At 40.4% G+C, this 24,657-nt stretch overlaps 8 protein-coding genes across 8 annotated transcripts; 5 read left to right on the top strand and 3 right to left on the bottom strand.

Annotated features, from left to right (window-relative positions):
- Window positions 1–759: 759 nt before the first annotated feature.
- Window positions 760–3,430, top strand: ATC70_013147 (uncharacterized protein; the record flags this gene model as incomplete). Its single annotated transcript, XM_064832313.1, has 7 exons — window positions 760–977; window positions 1,033–1,078; window positions 1,160–1,211; window positions 1,275–1,405; window positions 1,467–3,125; window positions 3,185–3,279; window positions 3,340–3,430. The coding sequence occupies 7 exons, from the start codon at window positions 760–762 to the stop codon at window positions 3,428–3,430; spliced, it is 2,292 nt and encodes a 763-aa protein (XP_064687868.1).
- Window positions 3,431–3,434: 4 nt separating this feature from the next.
- ATC70_013146 (uncharacterized protein) lies at window positions 3,435–4,754 on the bottom strand (the record flags this gene model as incomplete). Its single annotated transcript, XM_064832312.1, has 3 exons — window positions 3,435–3,547; window positions 3,621–4,495; window positions 4,552–4,754. 3 exons carry the CDS (start codon window positions 4,752–4,754, stop codon window positions 3,435–3,437), a joined length of 1,191 nt encoding a protein of 396 aa, XP_064687867.1.
- Window positions 4,755–4,887: 133 nt separating this feature from the next.
- ATC70_013145 (uncharacterized protein) lies at window positions 4,888–6,764 on the bottom strand (the record flags this gene model as incomplete). Its single annotated transcript, XM_064832311.1, has 6 exons — window positions 4,888–5,164; window positions 5,227–5,393; window positions 5,450–6,057; window positions 6,133–6,352; window positions 6,434–6,573; window positions 6,677–6,764. 6 exons carry the CDS (start codon window positions 6,762–6,764, stop codon window positions 4,888–4,890), a joined length of 1,500 nt encoding a protein of 499 aa, XP_064687866.1.
- Window positions 6,765–7,396: 632 nt separating this feature from the next.
- On the top strand, window positions 7,397–8,528 carry ATC70_013144 (uncharacterized protein; the record flags this gene model as incomplete). The annotated part of the gene is made up of 2 exons (XM_064832310.1): window positions 7,397–7,902; window positions 7,958–8,528. The coding sequence occupies 2 exons, from the start codon at window positions 7,397–7,399 to the stop codon at window positions 8,526–8,528; spliced, it is 1,077 nt and encodes a 358-aa protein (XP_064687865.1).
- A 2,639-nt stretch (window positions 8,529–11,167) lies between these two features.
- Window positions 11,168–13,694, top strand: ATC70_013143 (uncharacterized protein; the record flags this gene model as incomplete). The annotated part of the gene is made up of 5 exons (XM_064832309.1): window positions 11,168–11,216; window positions 11,273–11,365; window positions 11,425–12,134; window positions 12,187–12,972; window positions 13,029–13,694. The coding sequence occupies 5 exons, from the start codon at window positions 11,168–11,170 to the stop codon at window positions 13,692–13,694; spliced, it is 2,304 nt and encodes a 767-aa protein (XP_064687864.1).
- Window positions 13,695–14,499: 805 nt separating this feature from the next.
- ATC70_013142 (uncharacterized protein) lies at window positions 14,500–15,579 on the bottom strand (the record flags this gene model as incomplete). The annotated part of the gene is made up of 6 exons (XM_064832308.1): window positions 14,500–14,523; window positions 14,581–14,615; window positions 14,672–14,734; window positions 14,801–14,950; window positions 15,008–15,456; window positions 15,524–15,579. 6 exons carry the CDS (start codon window positions 15,577–15,579, stop codon window positions 14,500–14,502), a joined length of 777 nt encoding a protein of 258 aa, XP_064687863.1.
- Window positions 15,580–18,164: 2,585 nt separating this feature from the next.
- ATC70_013141 (uncharacterized protein) lies at window positions 18,165–19,767 on the top strand (the record flags this gene model as incomplete). The annotated part of the gene is made up of 5 exons (XM_064832307.1): window positions 18,165–18,321; window positions 18,710–18,780; window positions 18,832–18,958; window positions 19,016–19,059; window positions 19,204–19,767. The coding sequence occupies 5 exons, from the start codon at window positions 18,165–18,167 to the stop codon at window positions 19,765–19,767; spliced, it is 963 nt and encodes a 320-aa protein (XP_064687862.1).
- A 142-nt stretch (window positions 19,768–19,909) lies between these two features.
- ATC70_013140 (uncharacterized protein) lies at window positions 19,910–21,891 on the top strand (the record flags this gene model as incomplete). Its single annotated transcript, XM_064832306.1, has 10 exons — window positions 19,910–20,048; window positions 20,104–20,162; window positions 20,217–20,415; window positions 20,474–20,594; window positions 20,648–20,756; window positions 20,817–21,015; window positions 21,079–21,231; window positions 21,289–21,381; window positions 21,450–21,623; window positions 21,686–21,891. 10 exons carry the CDS (start codon window positions 19,910–19,912, stop codon window positions 21,889–21,891), a joined length of 1,452 nt encoding a protein of 483 aa, XP_064687861.1.
- Between the last annotated feature and the right edge of the window lie 2,766 nt (window positions 21,892–24,657).

The following is a 24,657-nucleotide window of genomic DNA, read 5'->3' as shown; positions in this document are numbered from 1 at the left end:
GCAATGCCGTGCTCAAAGCACTTTCGGTTAAAAGATATATACGTTTGATATTACTCACATAGGCTGTAATATCCTGATTCGAATCATAGAGCAGCAGATCCTGGACAAATCCCCTCATAACTGATTGAATTGAGCTACCAAAATACACTAGTCAACAAGTTCCAGGTATGTATAACCCAAGTTCTTTGATATAACATAGTGGCCATCAAAAACTGAAGACAGATTCACATATGCAAAGTTCTCGTGATGATGAAAATAAAATTCGAGTTATTTTGAGGGCACAGCAAGTGCAGCTTCTGGTGATGCAGCATCTTGCTACTGCCCTTTGCTCATTTCAGTAATTCTAAAAGTCAGTTTAGATAGTCCAAAGGACACTGCTCAATTGCTGTCGGTCAGTATCTCTTCCCTTTTTCTATTGACCAATGGTAATATAATTTCTTTTGTCATAAGTATGATCAAGAATAGTTTTAATGTCATTATGGCATAACCTCATTATATATATATATATATATATATATATATATATTAACAAACCCGTATTCTGTGCTTTTATTCGAGTCAAATACCCATACGAATGAGAGCTATCGACAATTTTTAAAAAAGGCAACCATATTGTAACAATCAAACATTGGTTATAAAACGTCCAACGAATCTCACGAGAGAGTGGGGGTGGGGAGGGGAATCTAAAACTTAAAGCAACGTCGTGCACAAAATTAACCTTTCTTTTTCTCTATTTCTAATCGAGAGTCGTTTATCATCATGTCAACCGAACCACCGACTACAACCACCAACATGCTCTCCATCAGCTCCAAAAAGACAGAGCGGATCGTATGGACACCGTATCTTCGAGAATACATATCAAATGGGTACGCAGAACACCCAGACCTGTACACTGATGATTTTCGAGTATTGGACGAGTTACGAAATGATTGTATCTACATGGAAACCAACCAGAAAGCCTTGAATCGATTGATAAAGTACAGTAGAATTGCTGACTTGTAGATGGTGGTATTTATTTCTTGTTGTGTGTAGGTATTATGCTCAACTTGTGTTTATCAGTGCCAAGTTTCCCATTGATGTAAGGTGTAATTTCCTATGGTAGAGCGCACCTTTTATTCATCGCATGTGTGTATGTGTGTGTGTGTGTGTGTGTGTATAGGTTGGCATTGAGTTTCCTTGGTATTTGACGTTTGGCGAAGGACAAAAACCAGGTAAAGAGAGTAAATGGAGAAAGGGAGAGGTGCACCTCGTATTCACTATGCTATACAAAATAGTGTCGCATCGAAACATGAACTATGAGAAAGCATGTGTTCTTTATTCAATAGGTGCGGTTTATAGTCAGCTGGGCAATGCAGAAAATAGATCCACAACAGAAGGTATCAAAAGAGCATGCAACTACTTTCAAGTAAGTGTTGGTCAAGTAACCAGAGAGAGGGGCATCCTAAACTCACCATCATCTCTAAAAGCACGCCGCTGGTTGCTTTCAGTTATTACTCGACACAGTGGTACCCGAGATGCGCATGGCACCTACCATCGACATGTCGCCCTACGCACTACAAACATTGATCAATCTCATGCTCGCCCAAGCACAAGAATGTGTATGGCAAAAGGCCGCCATGGATCAGCTACGTGATGGCACCATTGCACGTCTTGCCCTTAAAATAGCCGAGTTTTACGACGCTGCCTGTGAACTGGCTTCCAACTCGAGCATCAGCAACGTCTACCCCAAATCCTGGCTGACCCACATGCACATCAAAGCACTTCATTTCAACGCAGCAGCTCAATTTCGAAAATCATGCGAATGTATATCGCAGGACAAGTATGGTGAAGAAGTTGCTCGTTTACAGCTAGCCTCTGAATTTGTCAAGCGTGCCTTTGAGCTCAAAAACAACAAATCCATCGCACCCTCTGTCATGAACGATCTCAGGAGCTTGCAGCACATTATCAGCACCAATTTAGCGCGTGCAGAAAAGGACAATGATGTGATTTACCTCGAGCGTATACCCTTACCGGCTGCATTGCCTGCCATCACCAAGACACAAATGGTCAAGGCACAGGCGCCCACGGAGATTGCGGATCCTGTCTCCTTGATGCATGATAAAGATTTACCCCATCCCGTGATTGGATTGCCCTTGTTCCAGAAGCTGGTTCCCTTTGCTGTACATCAAGCAGCCAGTGTCTATGTGGACCGCAAAGAGCGTTTGGTCAAGGAAGACATTATCCACAAACTAGAGGAACTCAACAGCGTATACCACAGCTCGATTGAATCGTTGCATTTACCCGCCTTGCTGGCAACTACAGAGACATCCACTGGTCTGCCTGAATCCATCATGCAACAAGCAGCTGAAGTTAGAAGTGGCGGCGGCTCTCAGGCACTCTACGACATGTGGGAACAGGTGCAAAGAGCCTCTGCCAAAAATGCTGATATACTGGAAGATGCGTTTAATGCGCTGGATGAAGAACACGAAGCAGATGAAGCACTCAGGTCCAGATACACGACCGAATGGCAACGTCCTGAATCGCACATTTTGACACAACAACTTGCCGCACAGGGCCAAAAGCACAGACAGACATTGACGTCCGCACAAAAGGCAGACTTGATTGTTCGCAACAAACTAGACACCTGGGCCAACATCATTGACGTTCTTTGCTTGACGCGTGAAGAACTCGAAAGCTCGATCCCGTCCAGCGAAGGCAACTCCCCTTCGGACAGTTTGATGCGCATCAAGAAATTGGTCGAGGACATGAACGTTAACATGCGATTGAGAAAGGACCTCGTGGATCAAGCGAGAAAGATGTCCAACGCAGACGACATCTCACCTGCTCTCTTGAAGAAGGCTGCTGAACTCACAGCCAAATCACCCATCATCAAGATTGAAGCGGCTCAATTTGAGGACTTGTTTGTGGACGAACTCAGAAAATATGACACCTTCATCATGACAGTGGATCAGCAGGATGAACAGCAGAGCACGATTTTGAGGCAATTGAACGAGGCCTATCATCAGTACAAGGCGCGCGTGAATGATCAGTCCAGTGGCGCCAAGAGAGAAAAAGCGCTACAGAATTTGAATCAAGCTTATTTCAAATACAAGGAGATCAAGACAAACTTGACAGAGGGACTCAAGGTGAGTGGTTCAAGTTCAAGTGCGTATATGCAACTGACTCGCTGTTTGATGTCTTGTAGTTTTATGGAGACCACGCCAAAGGGCTGAATACATTCTGCGACACCTGTAGAGATTACTGCTATAGAAGACAAGCTGAATCAGAGCAGCTTGTAAGGTACAGTGCGATATAGATTGTGTTTGATGGTTGCAAGTTTATTCACTAAATGACCCTTAGGAAATTAAGCCTTGGTATGGGCAATCTATCACTCCAAGACCAAGAGAACCATCCACAGCAACCACAGCAAAGCAACTGGTCTCGCTGGTAAGATTCTAGTTGTTTTGCCAGTTTTCCCAAGCTTCGTAATAGGCTTTGTATTCATCTGTTGTCATGTTTCTTTGGTCTTCTTCTTGCACTTCATTCAGTGGGATCATTTTACCATTTACTATACATTCTACATTAATACCACATCCTTTCTTTCTCTTTTTTTTTTTATATCAATAAAGAATCCACATTACCAGAGACCAAAGGCACATCTTCGTCCTCTTCAAACTCTTCTTCGCCTGAATTGGTGGGCTGTTGTTCTTCAAATGTCTCTACTTGTGCAGTATCCACTGTCTCAAAGACATCACGGTCCTCTTCCAATGCATTGCTATGACTGAGACTCTCATAGTATTTCGCATAATAGTCTTCTGTATCCGCATCCATTTCTGCAGGGCCCACATCTTCAAACGTATCCTCTTCATCCTGCTCTTCTGCCACTGGCCGATCGCCGGTGCCCACCAAACTGGTACCTGAAATGGTCGACTGTTGATGCCAGACCGGCAATGCGTTTTGCTGTCTCTTTTGCTCTGCTTCTTCCATCTTGGCACGTCTCGCTGCTTCATTGTCCATCTGCAGGTCTACAATGATATCGCCCTGTCCTGCGCCTGTGTCTTGTGCAATGGCCAACTCGTACTCGTCTGATTTACTAGCTCGACTACCGCCTGTATGCTTGTAAATGTAGCTGGAGGGAATCACAATGCTATCTGTTTGTTTCAGCAGTGTAATGATGGGCTGTGATTGTTCTCGTAGTTTGGTCAGGATTTGCTGGCTTCCCTTGACATTCTCTGCATTATCGTTCTCCTCCAAGACATGCTCACACACGTCGCAGTGGAACAGTTGGTCGGTCATGTCCACCAGCGAAAGGACGTCTAATGGCGTGAACTGCTTTTCACAATTGTTGCAAATATAGCCCTTGTTCTCTGACTCGGTTCGTAGGTTATCGCGCACCAGTGTCTGCATTTTGAACATTTTCCATTTTACAACATCCACAAATTCTTTGTAATCAATATAATAGTAATTTTTGGGTATTAAACGTTGATCTTGTTTTCGAGGTTCCATTCGGTTCGCCCTGTTTCAAGGATAAGTATGTCTGATTTCGATTGGTACAGTTACCAGAAAGCTCACATCTTGATCAGTCTGTCTTCTTTCAACTTGCCGCAAATTCTGTGAATATCACGAGGTGTCATTTTGAGCGTAAAGACTAAATCTTCCTCACGAACGCCATTGGTATTGGGTGGCGCATTGTTCAAGGCATCCAGAATAGCAATGTATTTAGGGTCGTAAAATGCTCTGGCAACTCTTGCAACAAGGGCTTTGAGAGTATCCATAACACACAAATGCAGAAAAAGAGAACTCAACTCAACAACAAAAAAAAAGTCATTGAATTTTGTAGGTGATATAGTGTGTGACCACCTAGCATTGTCAGTTATCAAGCTTTAATCTATAGATATATCAAAAACATCATACTGCAGTGACAGCTGAAATATCGTAAAACAAACAGCCGTTGGTAGATGTGCCCTCCCAACCCCGATTACCAGACGTTGTAATCATGTATTTGCAAGTAGGGTCAATCGAAATGTGTGAGATAGTGCCGCCATGATGACCCGGTAAGATGCTGAAGGGGATGGTGGACGAGAGTTTGGTGGACGGTTTAGCAAAGCCAGGTTCCGTATCAGATCGAATGGTAAAGTTGGATTCTATGGTGGTGTTCCATAGACGAATGTTATCATTGGAGGCACTAATATGCAGCGTGTCAGTTGTTTCTATGAGAGTTTGAGCATTGTATCCCCCTCATCTTACCACACAATATGCTTGCCATTCGGCATGCTCTTGACACAAGATACAGGGCCTGAATTGGCGGGCATACGGAAGGATTGTATCCACTTTTGTGAGGCAAAATCATATTCATCGACGGTACCATTTCTTCTACCAGCATAAATCTTGGTGCCATCTGCATTCCAACATGCCTAATTGGTGTCTGTTAGCAACGCATTGACTGGGCATCCACATCTCAACTACTCACAGACAAGCACCATGGTGGTGTTCTGTCAGGAATAGGCAGCCTTCTCGCTTGTTGAGCAGGTTCTCTTCTATCCCACAACAGGCACTGACCATCCATGCTTGTTGTCATAAAAACGTGCTCATTTTTCCTATTCCACAACAACGCAGCATCATCCTCTTGATTACTACTACTAGTACTACTACTACTAGTAGTAGTAGTAGTAGTCGAATACGGCGTATAGATGGGTTGAAATTCTGCAGACGAGATTTGTGAATTATGACCATCATAGGATCTCACTACAGATCCTGTGTTGAGGTCCCATTCCAATACAGATTTATCCCAAGAACCACTTATCACACTCGTCTCACCTGGTGTGATCATCAAAACCGATACAGGCGCACTGTGCTTTCGAAGCACATGATGGCATTTTCCTTCTTCATGCCGAACCGACGTCAGGTTGATAGATCCATTTTCACAGCCTTGCACTGCCCAGAGTGCTTCGGAATGGATATCCAGACTGAACACAGGTGATAGCTTGGGTTCTCGTGGCAATGTAGTTGATACGGGTGCTGCTGCTGCTGCTGCGGGTTCCTCTGATCCGTCCGCCGTTGTTGTCGGTTTGACACTATCTATAGAGCACAATGTCAATAAGGGGGAGGGGAGGGGTCTACATGTGATTTCTCTTTCCATGAAATGAAACAAACCTGGTATTTCCTCATTCTCCCACCAACTAGACAGCACACCAGCCAATGTCACTGAATCCACATAATTGTGTCGATGTGCTTGTGTCAATGCCGTCTTTCCATTCATCGAAGCAAAGAAATCCCATTTCCGGATGTATCCATCTTCTGAACCCGTCAAGACCCATCGATAACAACGAGTGGTTGCCAGGCTAGAAATGGGTGAAGGGTGAATAGCTGCTGCCTTGGTAAGAGTTAGTATAGGTTCCCCCCCCCAACCCAACCCAATGGGCTCACATGCTCAAGTTGTGCTTGTTTACTTTACTAAAGGTACACAGTCATAAGAGGCACAAGTCAAAAGTTGGGGATCTAGCATTTCATTGAGCTGTCTTGTGTTGTTGAAGACCACGGTAGAAGAAGACGGTTGCAATGGTGAGGGTGCGGGTGAATTTTGTATTGAAGGGTCTGTTGTTGTTGTTGTTGTTGTTGTTGTTTTTTAAGGAGTAATTAATAGGGGTGTTGGTTATATGTTAGTATGATTGTTTTTCATGGGGGGGATGATATCAACCTTCAATGTCCATCATATCATCTGCAATGCTTTCCATTTGCGATGTGGTATCGTCATTCAAATCAAGGTCCTCTTCATCAGACGACATGTTGCTAGTTTAGTTTTGATGATTGTAAAAATGAGCAGGAGTGGAAAAAAGAACTTTTTCTAATCGTGTATCATCATGCACGCGGCGGGCCTACATCTCTCTCTTAAGTGTGTGTAGTCCAGCCATAGCAATCTTTCATGGATCACACATTGGCGGGTGACTCCAGCACCAAACCTGAAACATCATTTATACTTAATTGATGACAAGTCTCTTGTTTCAACATACAAAAAGTAGGAGATTGGCTTGAAAGATAATTTTTAAGGGGTTGGCCAATTTCTCACTCTCTCTCTCACTCTAAAAAGCCCCTCTCTCTTGCTTTTGCTGTGCTGACAGAAACATAGATAGATTGATTTGTGTGGATCTTCCATGCTAAAAAACATCATTCCCCTCCTCCTCCTTGGATATTAAAATGACCTTTTTCATATTTTTTTTTTTGATCCCCTTGAATATATAAAGAATACTTACCCCTTCTTTTTTTTCCCCTCTTTCTCTCTCTCTCTCTCTCTCTCTCTCTCTCTCTCTCTCTCTCTCTCTCTCTCTCTCTCTCTCTCTCTCTCTCTCTCTCTCTCTCTCTCTTCCCTTTCTTTCTTTCACTAGCGCATTTACACTCACTCACCCAACAGCAAACAAAAATGACCATCATTCTAGGCACATTTGGCGCATTGTCAAAGCCATTTTGTTTGTACACTTACAATTCGTATCATTACTTTTGTTTGGATGAAATCAACACTATTTATTGCCACAATAACCTCACAAAAAAAGCATCTGCCATTCATCGCATCTACAAGGCAGCACCCAATGACTTTATAAAGCACAAACAAACGGGTCACATCTTTGTCATGACACGCACCATGCCTCACATTGCTCGCTTGTTCAATTGCTATGCACTAGCTGAATTATGTAAATTATCCACAGATGAAATTCTCGCTCGAGTGGCTGAACCTCTCCTCAATCTAATTCAGTGTGACCAGTGGCAACATGCTTTGTCTTATCACGTACTTGTGGAACGCGGCGGCAGCAATGACGATCTTGTTGAATTCGAATCACTGTATGGCAATGAATGGGTGTTTACTAGCACCGTGGCATCGTGTGCGACCGATACTATCACATCACCGCCAGTCAACAAGACAAAGAAAGCGTAAGTTGGGAGTGTGTGCAAGATGAGCATGGTCACTCATCAAGACATTCAGTAGACTACGCACTTGCTATTACGTGCCAGCAGCAGAACATAAATCACCATTGTATCGATGGCTGTCCTCCAATGTCAATGACTTGTCTGCACAAAGAGCTAAAAGACAACAACAAGCCATCATTGAGACGCGACAACGTCAAGTCGCATTTACCACGACACCCACCAAATCATCCAAAAAGAAAATTGCAGGTCAATTGAATCCACTTCCTCTTCCAACAAGCCCTCCTACCAAAAGAAAACCATCGTCGTATTTGCAGCAACAACCAAGCACAACCGCAGCAAAACGACAAAAGACATCTTGCTCCTCGTCTTCAACACCACAACCACTTCCCATGATTACGATGCAACAAAATGATCATCCCAGAATAGACCACGGTAATGATAACCTGCATTTGTTGGCCACACAGGCTATGCAATTGAGAGGTCTGCCTCCAAGCCCATCACCTGAACCCGCCACGTTTAAAAACCAACGATTACCATCATTACAAACCATGTTGTCTGAGTTAAATCGTCCGCATCATCACCGTGTGGTTCCATTTAGTGAAAGAAGAAATATGGATTCTTGCGCATAAACATTTTCTGTCTCTCTCTCTCTCTCTCTATAAACATTTCATATATACACACATTTTACATCCACATTCACCATATATACAAACATTACACACACACACACACACACACACACACACGCACGCACGCACACATTCAATAAAGTAAACATACAACATTCTTTTTATACATCATAAGGGGGAGAGAATCAAAAGAGTCGAGTCTTTTTTTTTTTTTTTTTTTTTTTTTTTTTTTTTTTTTTTTTTTTTTTTTTTTTTTTTTTTTTTTTTTTTTTTTTTTTTTTTTACAAAGGGGCAAAAAGGGACACATTGAGTTTGTTTGTTATTACCAGGGGAAAAAAAATCTTGTGTAGTATGTGGGGATGTGACCAGAAGAAAAATGGCTTCTTTCAAGACCTCTGAGGATACCATATATGCCTTGATCACTGTATTCGACATTCTCAAAGAAGGGTGCACTTTATTAATGCTATCAACCAGGTAGCTCAGATTGATAAAACAAACAAATCCAAAAACCGTATTCATAGTCTTTTAGAAACATGTGTAAAAATGCATAACGATCAAAGTTTGCTTTCTGCGATCTCTTTCTGGTTATGCTACGAATGGCTCTGCTTGTATATTGCTTTCTAATTATGGATGATGATATTACTATACAACTGGGTAAACGTGCTCCTGTTTCATCGTCATCATCCTTGGAGATCAATGTTCCCCTGATGAAGGCTCTTCTCCCTTTGTAAAGCTCTGTTGGTCTTTTTGTCGAGCTTTTATTTGTTGGCTAATGATGCCTTTTTTTTTTCATGGCCGTGCTCTTCCATGCCATGGCCTTTTAGGAAAAATGCCTTGGTTGAGATCAAATGGCTCTATTCGATAGAGTGCGTTGAGCTTATAGACTTTGATTTTTGGTGTAATCTGGCCAAGTGTTGGCTGATCAGCTCAAGTCCATCAGCCTCTGCTTGGCAAAGAGCGCATTGAAAGAGATTGCTCTTGTCGCACTTCATCGTAAGGACAGTTAGCTTGAATTAGAAGCGTCAGGTTGAATACAGTTAGATATACTACTCATTGTAATACTTACGGCCATCCTCCTCTTTCACAAGCGTGCTATGCACATTGTACCTGTGAGATCGCTTTGCAGAGCTACTGCGAACCTCTTTCAATCAGCCCAACAGCTCTATAAATGTTTGAAGGATTTGATGAATTCAAGCAGACAGAGACAAAAGGTATACATAAGTGATTATATAAAGCATTTTGAACAGGCTTGGTGGAAATCCACAACATAAACTACTAGCAGTTTGATTACATACCCAGATGCAATCCAACTCTGTTACGTGAGCTGACTTGACTGAACTTGTACAGAGACTGTTTGAGTAAGATAGCGTTCCAGAAAAAAAAAATGCATTTATGTATGTGTGTCTTCATTACGCTGAAAAACGTTTTCCAATTATGCATCATTACAAATTCACCTTGAAAAACATGTTTCAAGTACGCGTCAACACAAACCCTTTTTGAAAAATGTTTTTCGAGCAGCATTCTTCGAGTACCTCTTACTACTCAAAAATGTACAGTAGGCAGCGAAAATTGGATGCATTTGAGCAGCAATTTTTCGTCGCATGGGCAGCTCTATATCTTCTCATTAGCATCAAACAAGTGCTCTCATCTAGCAGTTACTTCCTAGCACCTTTGCTCAATTTTTTTGGGACCAAAGAAATATCGCTAAAAATCGGCTCCAAAACATGAGGGATACCTCGTGATTTTCATCAAAAATCAAACCATCGCGTTTTTCATCCCCAAAATGAAGACTTTTACTATAGCATGCATAAGATCAAAATTTTTTTCTTGCTGAATAACAGCCCCTGAAAACTTATTTGTGAAACGTTGATATGTAAAATCTTGACATTTTTGCAATAAACCTTGTTTTACATTTCCAGACATTACTCAACAATTTTATTCAAAACTCTTTTTACAGTAAACACTATTGGATGCGCCTTGAAAAGTACTCCAAAAAGCAATTAGAAAGTATTGATTGATCATTACAATTTATATAGTCGAACCTGGTTAAATAGGTCGAATCGAATCCTAAAAGCTCGAAAATCGACAAATCGAAAGAGAAAGCCAAGCGGGGGTTTAACCAGTTCTGAGAGGAGTGGTTGCTGGGAAGATTGATGCCCATCATGAAGGCAGTTGATGCTCTTGAAGCTAGTAAGAAGGGAACCGTAAGTTGAAGAGTGTTAGAATTAAACCTAAATACTCTTTTATTTTGCTGTGCATGTATATAACTGGCAGTTTCATGAATTAAATACCAACGGACAGCGATCCAATAGGTAACACTGCATCCATCAAGAGTGGCTTTTGTCCAGTGGAACCAACTAAATGGAGAAGCACCCGGATTTTTGTGCTTGTGTACGCTACTTTACTGCAGCAATCATTGTTGCATGATATATACATATGCTGTATTCATGTATTGGACTACTAAAAAAAAATAGTACTTGCTTAAAGTATGAGTGCATTTGATAAATATTTTTGCCATGTTCCGTAATGTTTGTTGCACATAATCTCACCTTGTGAAGTAAAAATATTGAATGCTGCTCTATTCTCGCATGCGCCTTCTTCTTTCATTTTTTTTTTCTTTTTTTTTTTTTTTGAACAAGATGGAGAATTTGCTCGGGTACTCACAATACGACTACCTGGTATGTTTATGTAAGTCAGCGCCGCCAGAGTTAATTTAGCCTGCATCCTGACGCAACATTTGACAGATGTGAACAGCTCTGGGGATATTACATTACTTGGAAGCTCAAACAAAGTGCTCAAAGTGCAAGACTGGATAAATGTAACGTCCAACACGATAGGTTAGGTGTAGGTGTACGATTTTCAATTTGCATTTGCTTGATCAAGTCTTATGATTTAGTGGATGGAAATCCAGTAATGCTTGTCAAGGATATCTTTCCGAAATATTTCGAATTGCATTCAAAGGACAGAGGGCAACTGTCAGCATCTGAAATGCGGGCTCTATCATCTATTTTGAAGTATTTCAAGGACATGAAGATGACATTAGCTCATAAGTCGGGTCTCTCATTACGGACATGTCAAATCATAGTTGTGCCGCCCGCCCTTGCTGATTGGGACATACGCGTGCTACGTACTTTATTTTTGGAGGCTGAATGGGTCACCTCAGAGGAAGGTGAAAGCAAGTTGATGCTAGTACCATTTATTGAAGCAAACATCAACTATTTACAAATGTTTCATAAGGGTACAAGATGTTTTGAAAGGGAAGGGAAATACATTTTGCTTTACATGCAACCAACCAAACAGGGGGACAAGATTATCTACACGGCAACATGTTTTCAGAATCAATGTGCAAAGGAATTGGTTGCAGTATCCAAAAGACTAGCATCCAGTGATTTCTTGCTTGTGCCCTCTATCCTCAGTAACAGATCAATGCACTTATCCACAATGGAGGATGCAATTTCAAGTGCAATCAAGGAGAAAATAGCAAATATCATGAGCAGCTACAAGCTGCAATCTGGATTCACAGTGGAAAATGAAGTTTCAGAATTTGAAGTCCTTCAAATAGGGATCAAGATCATAGAGACGCTTTGCAAGACAAACCGGCCATCGGTAACTAACTTGGCAGCCACAAACCACACATAGTCATAACACATTCAAGTAGAGATCTTCAGAAGTAACAATTGGTGATCTGATACCAAGTATTGATCTTGACCGTGATCAACTCCAAAACCTCAGAGACTATCAGGTTAACCATTTTCTCAAGGACTTGACTCACGATGCCAATGTTCTACAGTACACTAGAGCAGTATGCGATTTTTTGCAAAAATCAATGGATGAATATGGCTTGAAAAATGCGCCTGATGGAGTTCGCAGTGTAATCCTCAGTTGTGATGATAGAGCATTTGCAACCGGTTTACAATGCTTTTTCATTGAACAAGCGCTCTTGCAAGCGAATATTATACAGCCGGAGGTTAGCTTTACCACAACTCGATATCGGACGCCTTATCGTGAAGGTGCACTACAGAGGCCATTGAAGATTACTCAAATGGTCAATACCCTTCTGCCGCCATTGGTTCAGAACGAATTGTTCTGCAAAGCTGTGTTCAATGATAGCCAGGCGGATGACGGTATATTATTGCCTTTGAACTCTTTTTATCTACAAGCAAGCATCAGTAGGCAACATATAGAGTTTATTCTGAACAAGGTTGTCAAAATACCGTCGCCCGGAGCTCCTGCAGAACTATTCACTGTACTAGAAAGCACAGTTGAAATGGATGATATATTCGCCGCAACATCTGACACGCTATGGAGGAATTACCAACGGAAAGAAATAGAAGGCTATTTGGATGCATTGACTAGCAATTGCCTAAAGCACAAAGGTACTGTACTATCATTAGGCCATTATAAATGCTTTACTGCAAATATGACGGATTTCATCAATCGTTGGGTAAGAATGATGAGCATATGTAACGAAAGCACCTATTCACAATAGAGCACATGCAGATCCAGCACAAACGCACTCTTTCAAATGGCGAACTGGACACATGCCACTTGATTTCAATCGACAAAGAATGCCCTTGTGCTCTCAAGATAACGCATCGAATGTTGTTAGAGACAGGGCTGAAGCCGGTAGTTTCCAGCATTGCAAAGACCATTGTGGGGACCACTCTTTCAAACAATCACTTTGGCCTATATCAGCTCTCTACATTGTTCGTCAAAGGAAGTACAGACTCTATCAACAGCATGTATTACGCTTATTCCCTAGAAAATCATATAGAAGAAAAGCTAAGAAGCCTCTTTCAAATACGCCAACGGAAGCTTACCATTATTTTCGTCAACAAGAAAAGCAATCATGCAACAAGACAGTATCTTGTCAGAGGAAACTATAAGCAGATATCAAGTTCAACATATTCTATCAGTTTGGAGATCGAAACAAACAGATATGGATACTGTCATGGGCTTTTGGACGATCACCACAATGTGTACAGAGCTCTTCCAGGCATATATTCTGATTTGAAGCACTCTTGGGAAGCAAGCTACCTCTACAAATCTGAATACACTATACTGAACAAGGGCGAGGATGTACCAATCACAGGCGTTAAGAGAACCTTTCTAATTCCTGAATGCCTCCACATAATCGCAGGCAAGGTTTCCTTACTAGACATGTAAATACAGGCAGCAGTTGCTAAATCCACTTTTTTTTTTTTTTTTTTTAGAGTGCTCCATCCCGATCTCTACCCGGGATGATAAATTTCGTGTTCGAATTAGTCAAGATGCATTTGCGCCCATGCATTCTCTCTGTTATATCACAATCGACATTTTGCCAGTTCATCACTCTTCGACTCTGAGGATTGCTGTTTCTAGTAGTACGACCTGGAATCCAAAGTTTGTGCACGAGCAATACCATGCGGTCGACATTCATGAAAGACTTTCTTTAAAGAGAAAATGATATTCAGTTCTAATCAATGGATTAAATAGCTCTCTTTTTACCAATTTATATACAAGATTTACAGTATATGCGTTCAATTTTGGATAACCTTTTAGTGCTGCTTTTTGGCGGTATTAATATATGGACCACAGTCTACATCATAGCGGCAAGTTGTAGCAAAGTTCTGATAATGGGATGATGAGGGAGCAGCATGATTAGCAGCATGATTAGCAGCTTGATTAGAATCCAATAGACGACATTCCTTTTGCATGATCACTCTCAAGAACAAATGGCAAAATGGGACAACAATTGAACAGCACGTTGAAAAGGCAGTGCATGCAGCATAAAGACCATCACGTCTCATGGTCAGTTATGTCAAGATGAAAGGGATGTTTCCTTTGTGGTGTGATGGACATCATTTCTTTCATCTAGCTTTCATGGCTTTAATAGCACAGTGCATTTGAATCAAATACAATACGTTTATTTGATACCAAAATACTTGCGAAAAAAAAACAATGCTTCCGCTGAATGACACCCTTCATCTCCTTAAAACCAATCCGAGTCCTCTTGCTACATTACAATGTTAGTGAGAAGAAAGCACACTCACATAGAATAGACACAACTTACAACTGTAGTGTTTCCATATCGATCAGTTTCAGTCACTATCGATTGTTCGTCAGATACATGTTACTCGTCTCTTTGTAAGTTGGTACCGTACCTGTTGTTTCATCATGAAACCAGCCATCCTTTCTCTCTGTTGTGATTGTATCGCCGTATTGATCTAAATATATATAACATTCGGTCAACATGAGTGAAAACCCCCCCCCCCAAAAATGGATAAATATACCTGTTTGAATAATTGTCTGCTTATTGTCACCAAACCAGCCATTATCTTCATTGATGACAGTGGTATTGCCACTCTCATTATATCCACCATATCCGCCACCGCCATAGCCTCCGCCGCCACCGTAACCTTGGTTATAACCACGGTTCTCGTCTGTAATATTAAGTATGAATTGGAAATCCTGTAAGTTGCATCAAGACATCAACTCACTGTATCTGTCATCTCTCTCTTCTTGCTCAAGACGAGTAATACGGTCATTTTCGTTTTCCTCATGCTCAACTACTTCGTGAATAGCAAAGCCTGCAAGCCCTGCTACTGCAAGCCCTGCTGCTACCTTCATACCGGTGGACATGCCAGGCTTTTGCTTTTGCTGTTGCTGCTGCTGCTGCACTCTTTGTTGATCCTGTTGTTGAGGCGAAGGATAACCTTGATAGCTATTTTGAGGTGGTGGCTGCTGATACCCTTGAGGTGGTTGTGGATATCCTTGAGGCGGTGGTTGCTGGTATCCTTGCTGATTGTAGCCTTGTGGAGAAGTGTATCCTTGTTGGGGTTGGGGTTGAGGATAACTACCATAGTTGGGTGGTGGAGCACCGTAGCCTCGATTGCTCTGGCGTGGGTCTTCCCATGTGGTTGTTTGGTTGTTGTGATCAATGTAGTAACTTTTTGTGCGTTTTGCAGGTGAGCTAGGTGATACGAATGCTAATGTTATGCCTAATCTATACTTACTATTGACCATTGGGAGCTTGACGAGCTTCCCATCCAGGAGGTAAAGGAGCAGACATAAAGATAAGAGTTGAAGAACAGAGAAAAGAAAAGGCTATTAGCCAACACTAAGCATCACTCTTTTATATACAATACCTTATTGCCTGTGCTTACCAAGTGATTCTTTTACTGGTCATACATACACAAGTATAATGCTATTTTTATACACAAATGAGCTTATTTTTGCGGCAATTTCAAATGGACAAATTTAGATAATATGACCCGAAATGTTCATTTTGTGAATGCGCATTCAATTAGCATTAACGCTGATGCTTGATGTAATTTGCTGTTTATAAGCAAATTATTTCAAGCATTTGCGGATATCCTTTAGCAATAGCTATCTGGTTTGCGCCTTGCTTTCTTGCGCAACCAATGATGATTAAACTCAAATGTTGAGAGCACGAGTCTTGGCATTTCTCAAACAATCGTATTTTTTTTGCACACAGTTATATTAAAGCCTCCATTGGATGGTGCATCGACTATTTTTAACAGTGCCACAAGGTCAAATTCACCAAATCAGGTATATTCATTTAGATTAAGGTTGGCCTTGTCTAATATACTTTATCTATTTGATAAAATCTGAGTTTTTGCGTAGAGTGATGCATTTACAAAATAATGATGAACAAACTAGGGACCAGCCACAACGTAGTGAGCATCTTGTTTTGAGATCATAATTTTGGAGTTTTACAGCGAAGGCCAGAGGAAAATCGGAACCAAAAAAGGTTCGTCAAGGACGAAAATCATTGTAAACATCACTTGTTTCTGACTGCATGATGAGAGCTTATTTGTTATGGTGGCAAACGAGCTCAGTAATTCTTTTTGATCCAATGAAGAGCTTATATAGAATGCTACAGTATACATCAAGCATCAGTGCAAACATATATATGTCTATTTTTATGCATTTAAATATACCAATTCTGCAGTGCAATCAAGCTTGTTTGCTAGAATCATCTCAATTTAGGGCTTCTTTTAGCTCTTTACTGGAATTAATATTGCATCTTGATGATATTCCTGGTTGCCCGAGTATTGTTTCCAACATTTCTGCTGTGTTGTAACAGAAATCTGTGTTTTTGCCGCTGTAAACTCCAATTTGAGGGTTGGAAAATCGACTTTTCAAAGGAAACATCGTAGGTGCCCAGATGTGGCCTCATTTTGAAGAGCAAACACAGGGGAGCAAAAATTAATTAATGGGAACAGTGGGTTAACTTGACAGATCCACAGATAATAGTGTCAAAACACTGGTATTTTTGCAGTCGTTACTTTACACTTTCCTTGCTTGATTATTTGACAGCAGATGTAGCGACTGAGAACCTCTTTATATGCCCGTCAATCCCCCAAAATAGGCCTATGATGGTTCTAATATAAAGACTTTACCATCAACATGAGGCATGCCAAAGCGATTTTCCCTTTATCGTAAAATGTGCAGCATAGTTTTGAAGCTATACCACACCGCAACAAAACATACCATAACCAAGCAATTATAAATACAATGCTTCCCGACATCTCATCTATTGATTTATTACTCGCAATCACTTGGAATTAGCAGTTTTTACCAGCTTTCGTATAAAGGTTTTGCTCAAAATTGGTTTAAATCGAAAACCATCTGTTTCTCAACAACAACCCATCCAATCTAAAGTATAATTACAGCATCGTTTTTTTTTCGCAAAATGAAGGCATAGGATGATGCTATCTTCAAAGCGAGGGCATCACTATTTTAAAATTCAATTTTGGATGGCTCAACGTTTTGTACATTCGTTCATTTAGTTATAGTGCAATGACTTGTTGACCTTGTGCTAGCAAACCCTACGAATCACTGAAATCCAGACAACTTGATTTGCCCAATAGGAGCATTCAGGAACCAAAGTACAACCTGTTCTTTGTTGTAGCAAAAAAAAAAAAGAAACCCAACAACACCAGCAACAATGATGGACTCATTCATGCACATTTGACTCATTGTCTTGTATTAATATAAAAAGACTAAGAATAATATGAACTGATGCTCTCCAATCTCTCAACAACAAACAAAAATCAGTCAACTCCATGGAAAAGGAACGAGCTAGTGCCATTATTATTAGTCTCTTCTTTGGCGCAGGTCTTATAGCTATGATTCTGGTCTTTATATGTGTCAAATGGTGATATCTCGATCCAGCATGCACGTGTGGTGTATATCAAAAGTAGCCCCTGAATACTGTTAAGAGTATAACAAGTAAATAAATGATGTTGGTGGTACAAAATCGTCATGATCTATATACACATTATTTGTTTGTTGTATTCACTCAAGAATCAAGAGTATTTAACATGATGTGTTATTAAGTCAATACTTTAGTAAATCGTTAAATCGACCATCATCTGGTGATATATGATACAGATAAGGGTTTGAAACATACTGTAATTGAGTGATACCATCAATTAAAGATAACTAGATATCGGAGACGTAAAGAAAAGCATACTAAAATACACTATCAATGTGACACTTCCTCCTTCTCCTCATTCACGTTTGGCTTGCTATGCTGCTATAAATTTCATGTAGAATGGGATTTCTTTTTCTTCTTGTTCTCACTTTTTTTTTAATTGCATTTTTTTAACGAAAGATCAACTTTAAAAGATGGCTTCAAGATGGAAATCAAATTCCTCAATGTCATCATCGACATTGGAGGAGGACAACATTGCAACTGAACAAGACCCATTACTTTCCATTCAAAACCGATTGGAAAATCGTCATAACGCTGTGAACAGTGCCTGTGGCTCTTCTTATCGACAAGGTAATAATAACAATAAATTTAATGGCAAGAATCTGTCTACTTTGCATAATCAAACTAGCACTATTATCATCATCTGGAACCCCTCCATAATGTCTATCTGCCTTTCTTTCTACCCCTTTTTATTTTATATATAAATCCCATCTCGCTTTCCCTTGTTTTTTTTCTTTTTTTTTTTTTTTTTTTTTTTCATTCATCTCTTCACAACCATTTCAACTCTGACTCTTCCCCTATTATCCCATCATGTCATCCACTCGTTCATCACTTACTGCCGTTCCTACCATTACCAATATTTACATTTCAAACCCAAATGACGATGGCAGCAATGCATTAGACAAAAAGTTATCCTCTTATGCCAACTCAGTTTCACTAACTATTGACAATAACACAGATGATCTAAACACATCTCGCAAAACTCGTTGTGCTACCATTGTATCACACTTGCGACATTTCAAGCAAAAAGTAAGTATATAAAATGACACAATGTAGCCAGTATCTCATGCCATGCTATAGCACAGAGAATTTCTGGCTGAATTCATAGGTACCATGATTCTCATCTTGTTAACGTGTGGCATATCTGCCGAAGAAACGCTTCAGATAGGACCTAACAAGTCCTGGCTGACCTCTTCACTTGGATCAGGTAAAGGCTTTCATCACAGATCAAACAAACAAACAACTCATTGCCGTATCTAAAAAGGTCTCGCCGTGCTTGTTGCTGTTTGTGTATCGGGCCATGTTTCTGTAAGTATGATTCCATTTTCATCATTCTCATTTCATCTGCATAATCAATTCATGATTTTACAGAAAACACTATATTTAGCACTCCTCTTTTAACATACACTATATAAATTCACTCCTGACGATCTTTCTTGTTTCTTTATTTAGGGTGCTCACATCAACCCTGCTGTCACTATCACGTTTTGCCTCTTTAGTGGGTTTCCCGTTAGAAAAGTGCCCACCTACCTCGCCGCTCAATTCATGGGCGCCTTTGCAGGCGCTGCTTTGTTATATACCATCATTGAACCCGCCATCACACAATTTGATCACGGCCAGCGTCATATTCTAGGTGAATTAGGCACTGCCGGTATCTTTGGTACATACCCTCCATTGTATGTTGGCATTGCTTCAGCTGCTGCCTCTGAGATTATCGGTACCGCATTGCTGTTGCTTGTCATCATGACCTCAGGACATCCCAACAACCTGCCATTTCGCACTGCTCAGGGCATCATGATTTCAGTGGGCGTAATGACAATTTGCCTAGGTTTAGGTTATACATCCGGTTTCTCGTTGAATCCTGCTCGTGATTTAGGTCCTCGCTTATTTACTGCTGTTGCTGGCTGGGGGTTTGAGGTGTTTAGCGTACATCATTTCTATGCATTTGTGCCCATGCTGGCTCCTATCTTTGGTGCTGCTCTGGGAGGGCTCATTTATACCATCTTTATTGATTAGAAACCTGTACTGTAATAAATTATTGACATCTCTCCAAATCAGCATGAATTTGAGGGCTCATCAGACGATAAATGGTCACATTACATCAAGCAGAAAAAAAGCTTCCATCCAAAAATACATCAAACCACATCTTTTCAACATCATGAACTTTTATCAACATGCTGGTCGAATTCTCGACAAATTAGCAAGACACGAAGGCACTATTAAGGGCTTGATCATCGGTGATCCTAAAGTCTGGGACAAGAAGAAGATGTATGCTCTCGTTTGCGAGACTTTGAAATGTAAGAATATGAGAGATTTGTAACGTTACAGTCAGTTACCAACCCGAAAGATTAGACAAGCAAGTCTTAAATGAGCTCATTGATGCATCCAAGATCTGTGAGGTTGAGAAGAAGGTGCGTACAATATATCTATCTCGTATCATTATACCAACATCCATTCACAACCAGCTCAAAAGATCACTTGCACTCGTTTTGATCCATGATTTACTATTCACAAAAAGAGGAATTACAGTTCGCAATGATGTACCATTGAAACAATGTGTGATGCGCCATCAAGCGAGACTCAAATCAGAATTGATCAAGATCAAGATCAAGAGAGGAGCAACTTCGGATGAAGATTTAGTGAGTCAGAAAGTAAAGGATGCAGGTAATGCGTGGGCATTTAGGTATAATACTCGGCTGAAGCTTATCTGACTGCATGACAGTATTGATTCCTAGATATGCTCGAGTCAATGAACACAAATTAACTGTACAAAAAGCCATCAAGAGCTTTCAGAATGAAGGATATACATTGGTTGATTGCCCTGAGGATTTGCGTGAATTGAAGTAAGATGGACTGTATTACCGCCTGGGCAAAAGTACTCATCTCTCGATTGTAGACTCAAAGAATTCTGTATCGACCGTCATCTCCATGACATGCTTATCTTTCATCAAAAGACCGATTTTCATGCCCATCCATTATACGTTTCAGGCAACATCATCTTACAGGTACGCTGTTGGAGAGCAGTAATAAGGATCAAATCAACTCAATGTTAAATGTATGCATAGGACAAAGCATCATGTTTTCCTGCTCATGTGTGTCAAGCTCCTCAGGGTGCTCATGCTATCGACGCTTGTGCTGCACCAGGAAACAAGACCTCGCATCTCTCTGCATTGATGAAGAATACAGGCAAAATCTGGGCTTTTGATCTGGATTCCAGACGCTTGGAGTTATTGAAGAAATTGACCAACAAAGCTGGATGTAAAAGTATGTGTCATGTCAGATGTTGACCATCCAAGAGATCAGATCACTTATTCAGTTGCATTTTAGATATTACACCTGTGCATGGCTCGTTTCTTGAAACCAATCCTGAAGACGCTCAATTCGCCAATGTAGAATATCTCTTATTGGATCCTTCTTGTTCTGGATCTGGTATCATCAGCCGATTGGATCATCTTGTGGATGATGAGGATGAGAAAGAGAGTAAGTAGCGACACCACGTTTGCATTACAATGGTATCATTGCTAATGATATGAGTAGATGATGGCAAAGATGCCAATGGTCAGACACAGGAAGAGAGATTAAAGAATTTATCTGATTTCCAAATATCCATTATTCAACATGCTATGAAATGTAAGTAGAGAAGGCTTTTTTTTTTTGTTTGTGGCAATGACCAATGTGTGCTTATTCTTGCCAAACAGTTCCTAAGGCTAAACGTATTGTATATTCAACTTGTTCAATTCACCCTGACGAGAACGAGCATGTGGTGAAAGCAATCCTCAAGAATAACCCCGAGTTTGAGTTGGCTGAAAGAGACAGCGTGTTACCTACTTGGGAGAGACGTGGTATCCCAGCAGAGATCAATGGTAACAAAGGTGAGTGCTTGTAGCTGTCGAACGAAAAGCCTAATTTACTTACACGTTACATCACTGTACAGATCTTGCTGACCGTTTAGTGCGTACTATTCCTGCTGAAGACTTGACAAACGGCTTCTTTGTTTCCTGTTTTATTAGAAAATCTTCTGCTTCTTCAGAATCAAGCAAACGACCTTTAGAACAAGGTCAACAAACAACTTCCAGCACATCACCCAACAAGAAGAAGAAGAAGAATAACAAGAAGAAGAAGGCTGCACTCACCCAATAGACTGATCAGTGACAGTAGTTGCAATAAAATGTGTACATGTGTCATACATGCCATCTGTTGGTATGGAAGACATGTAATGGTGAGGCACTTTACACATTTCATCATGAATGTCTGTGTATTGTATATAATTTCAATTCGTTTCATCTTTTTTTTGGTCAAAAGATACTGTGATTTCTCTTTAAATCCCTTTTGAGGCCTCAATTGAAAGCATGGCACATAGTACACTGAGTACAGTGTAGACCAGGATCGTTCGCGTCAGTTGTGGACAAAGGGGTGTTCATTTTTTGGTCTTTTTGGAATCCTGATTGCAATGTCAATTTGAGCACTTCAAGTTGCGCTTGAACGCCGTAGCTGTGTATTTGCTGCAGAGTAGGATTTGACCAAGATCGACACACTGTCTAGTTCATGTTACTTTGCAACAGACAAATATATAAGATCTGTCAAATTATTGAGGTGCATAGTGCCAAATACACTCGATACGAATTAGTCACCGTAACTGAGTTCAATTTTTTTTTTTTTTCATCAAATAATTCATTGATCTTTGACATCAAATCATCATTAATAAAATACCGTAAGAAGTACATGAAATTTGGATATATGATATTTACAATAGTATTTTATTTATATTCAATGCTTTTAGTAGCGTGTTATTTCGCCTCTTGCATTTATTGCAGCTTGACGTCTAGATGGCATACTTGCAACTAATCTCTCCGCCAGATCAAGATCCAAGTTATTCCACTCCTCATGGATACACGCAAGCAATTGTTCTGCATTATCAATGCGATGCCTCTTGCTCTCAATTCGCTTCTCCATGAATTTGGACTCATCGGATCAAACAACCTTTCTCCACTGTTCTGGCCCCCCATCCGACTTTGTCCAAGCACCAGGAGAGTCTTTTCAGCTTGTGCTCAGGTGCCAATGCTGGTTTGTGTGCAGTCTTATATGATTGAAAGTCAATCAGCTTTTTACACTTCCTGAACGTATCCATTGAAATCGATGGGCTGGCGTCACACCATAACTTCAGATGGTTCTTCATTGGTAACAACGGTGCAGAGCGAAGCTAACGTGCGAGCCTCTCTGATCTCTATTATCCATCTTCAATGGTGCTCCAGAACGTTTTGGAAGCAATCCGGTGCCTTTAGAACCTGCCCTCTTGATCACGGTGCTTACCGTAGACGGGGACAGGTTCATGGTCTTGCAGATCATACTTTCTTTGACACCTACTTTGTGGCAGTTTACTATACCACCAATTTGCCATTCTGAAAGACGAGATTTGGCTTGTCAATTGACCTGATCCTGATGTATACTCATTTAAAATTTTAAATTCGGTTAAGTAGTGAGATCTATGATTTTGAAGCATTCAAACATGTATTGGGGTTTTCGAATTTCTTAAAAATAAAAACAAACAGTGACCATTTCGGTGACTAATTCGTATCGAGTGTATAAGCTTGGAATAATCCTAGCTCACGTTTGACTGTATGCTCCTTGATGGCTCGTCAATATTGGCTAACTGTTTGATAATACATTGTATAGCTTCGCTGATCTAACACATAAATTTCAACTCACATTGCTTCTACCAAGAGCATCAAACGCATCATATTGTATTTCATCACATTTGGGGGGCAATCTTGCACAATTAAATATATGGAATATATATAAATATGCAGCATACTCTAGCTATTATAGTACTATCTTGCAATACGTGATCTACTTTTGATCAGCCTTCATCAAAAGCATTATTTACCTACGCAATTGTTGTTGCTAGCGGCCTCCCGCCAAACCCGGTTTAATTCTCGCTTAGCATTCTCCTCCGATTTGTCGATTTTCAAGCTTTTTGCATTTAATTCGACCTATTTTGCAAAATTAGACTATAAAAGTTGCGGCGATTTGGTCTCCTCTTCTAAGCTTTCTTAAAGTACTTTTCGAGGCGCATCTAATGGTATCAAGTAAGATAGATGTTTTGAATAAACTTACTGAGCAATTTATAAAGATATGAAAAGAGGTTTCTGGCCAAAATGTCGAAATTTTACGTATCAAAGCCCCACAAAGATGATTTCAGTGGTTACGTTAGATCGATAGAAACATTTTGATGTAATACATACCATAGTAAAAGTCTCCGTTATCAAGATCAAAAACGCGATCGTTTGGTTTTCAATGAAAACCATGAGGGGATACCTCATGCTTTTTGGTCGAATTTCGGTCGTGTTTTTTTGATCTCCAAAAAGTTGAGCAAAGGTGTCAGAAAGTAACTGCCAGATGAGAGCAATTGTTTGGTACTATTCTGACGATCTATAACAGCTTTTGACACGAGAAAATAAGGCCCGAATGTGTCCAAATTTCACTGTGTTTTACAGATTTTCAAGCATTAAGAGGTAATCTTGGTATGCTATTTGCTCGTATGCTTTTTTTTTTATTTCTCGAGATACAGTCATAAGGCAACTTGAAAGAGACGACATTGCAGCGACAGCTGCGTATAAAGAGCTATTATGTGATAATAAAAGGCTAAATGTGGTGTACATCAATAGAGTAATGTAGATTGCTCTATAAAGAGCTTATTGCACGCAGACGGTTAAATGGCCAAACGTTTATGATGAGACATACCGTCTCCATATAGACAAGGCAAGCTTGTAGTACCAACATGATTCCGGGGATGTGTATATGGGAGACGATCAAAATGAGAGCCATCTGGGGAACTGATCATCCACATCTCTTTTCCTCTTTAAATAATGTACAAGCAAATAAAATGAGCTCATATTTTGTTTGGAG

Source organism: Mucor velutinosus, assembly GCF_035048745.1.
Source record: "Mucor velutinosus strain NIH1002 chromosome Unknown tig00001572, whole genome shotgun sequence".
In the NCBI taxonomy this organism is placed as follows: Eukaryota; Fungi; Mucoromycota; class Mucoromycetes; order Mucorales; family Mucoraceae; genus Mucor; species Mucor velutinosus.
Note: the sequence above shows the minus strand (reverse complement) of the source record. Positions and strands in the feature narration are given on the sequence as shown.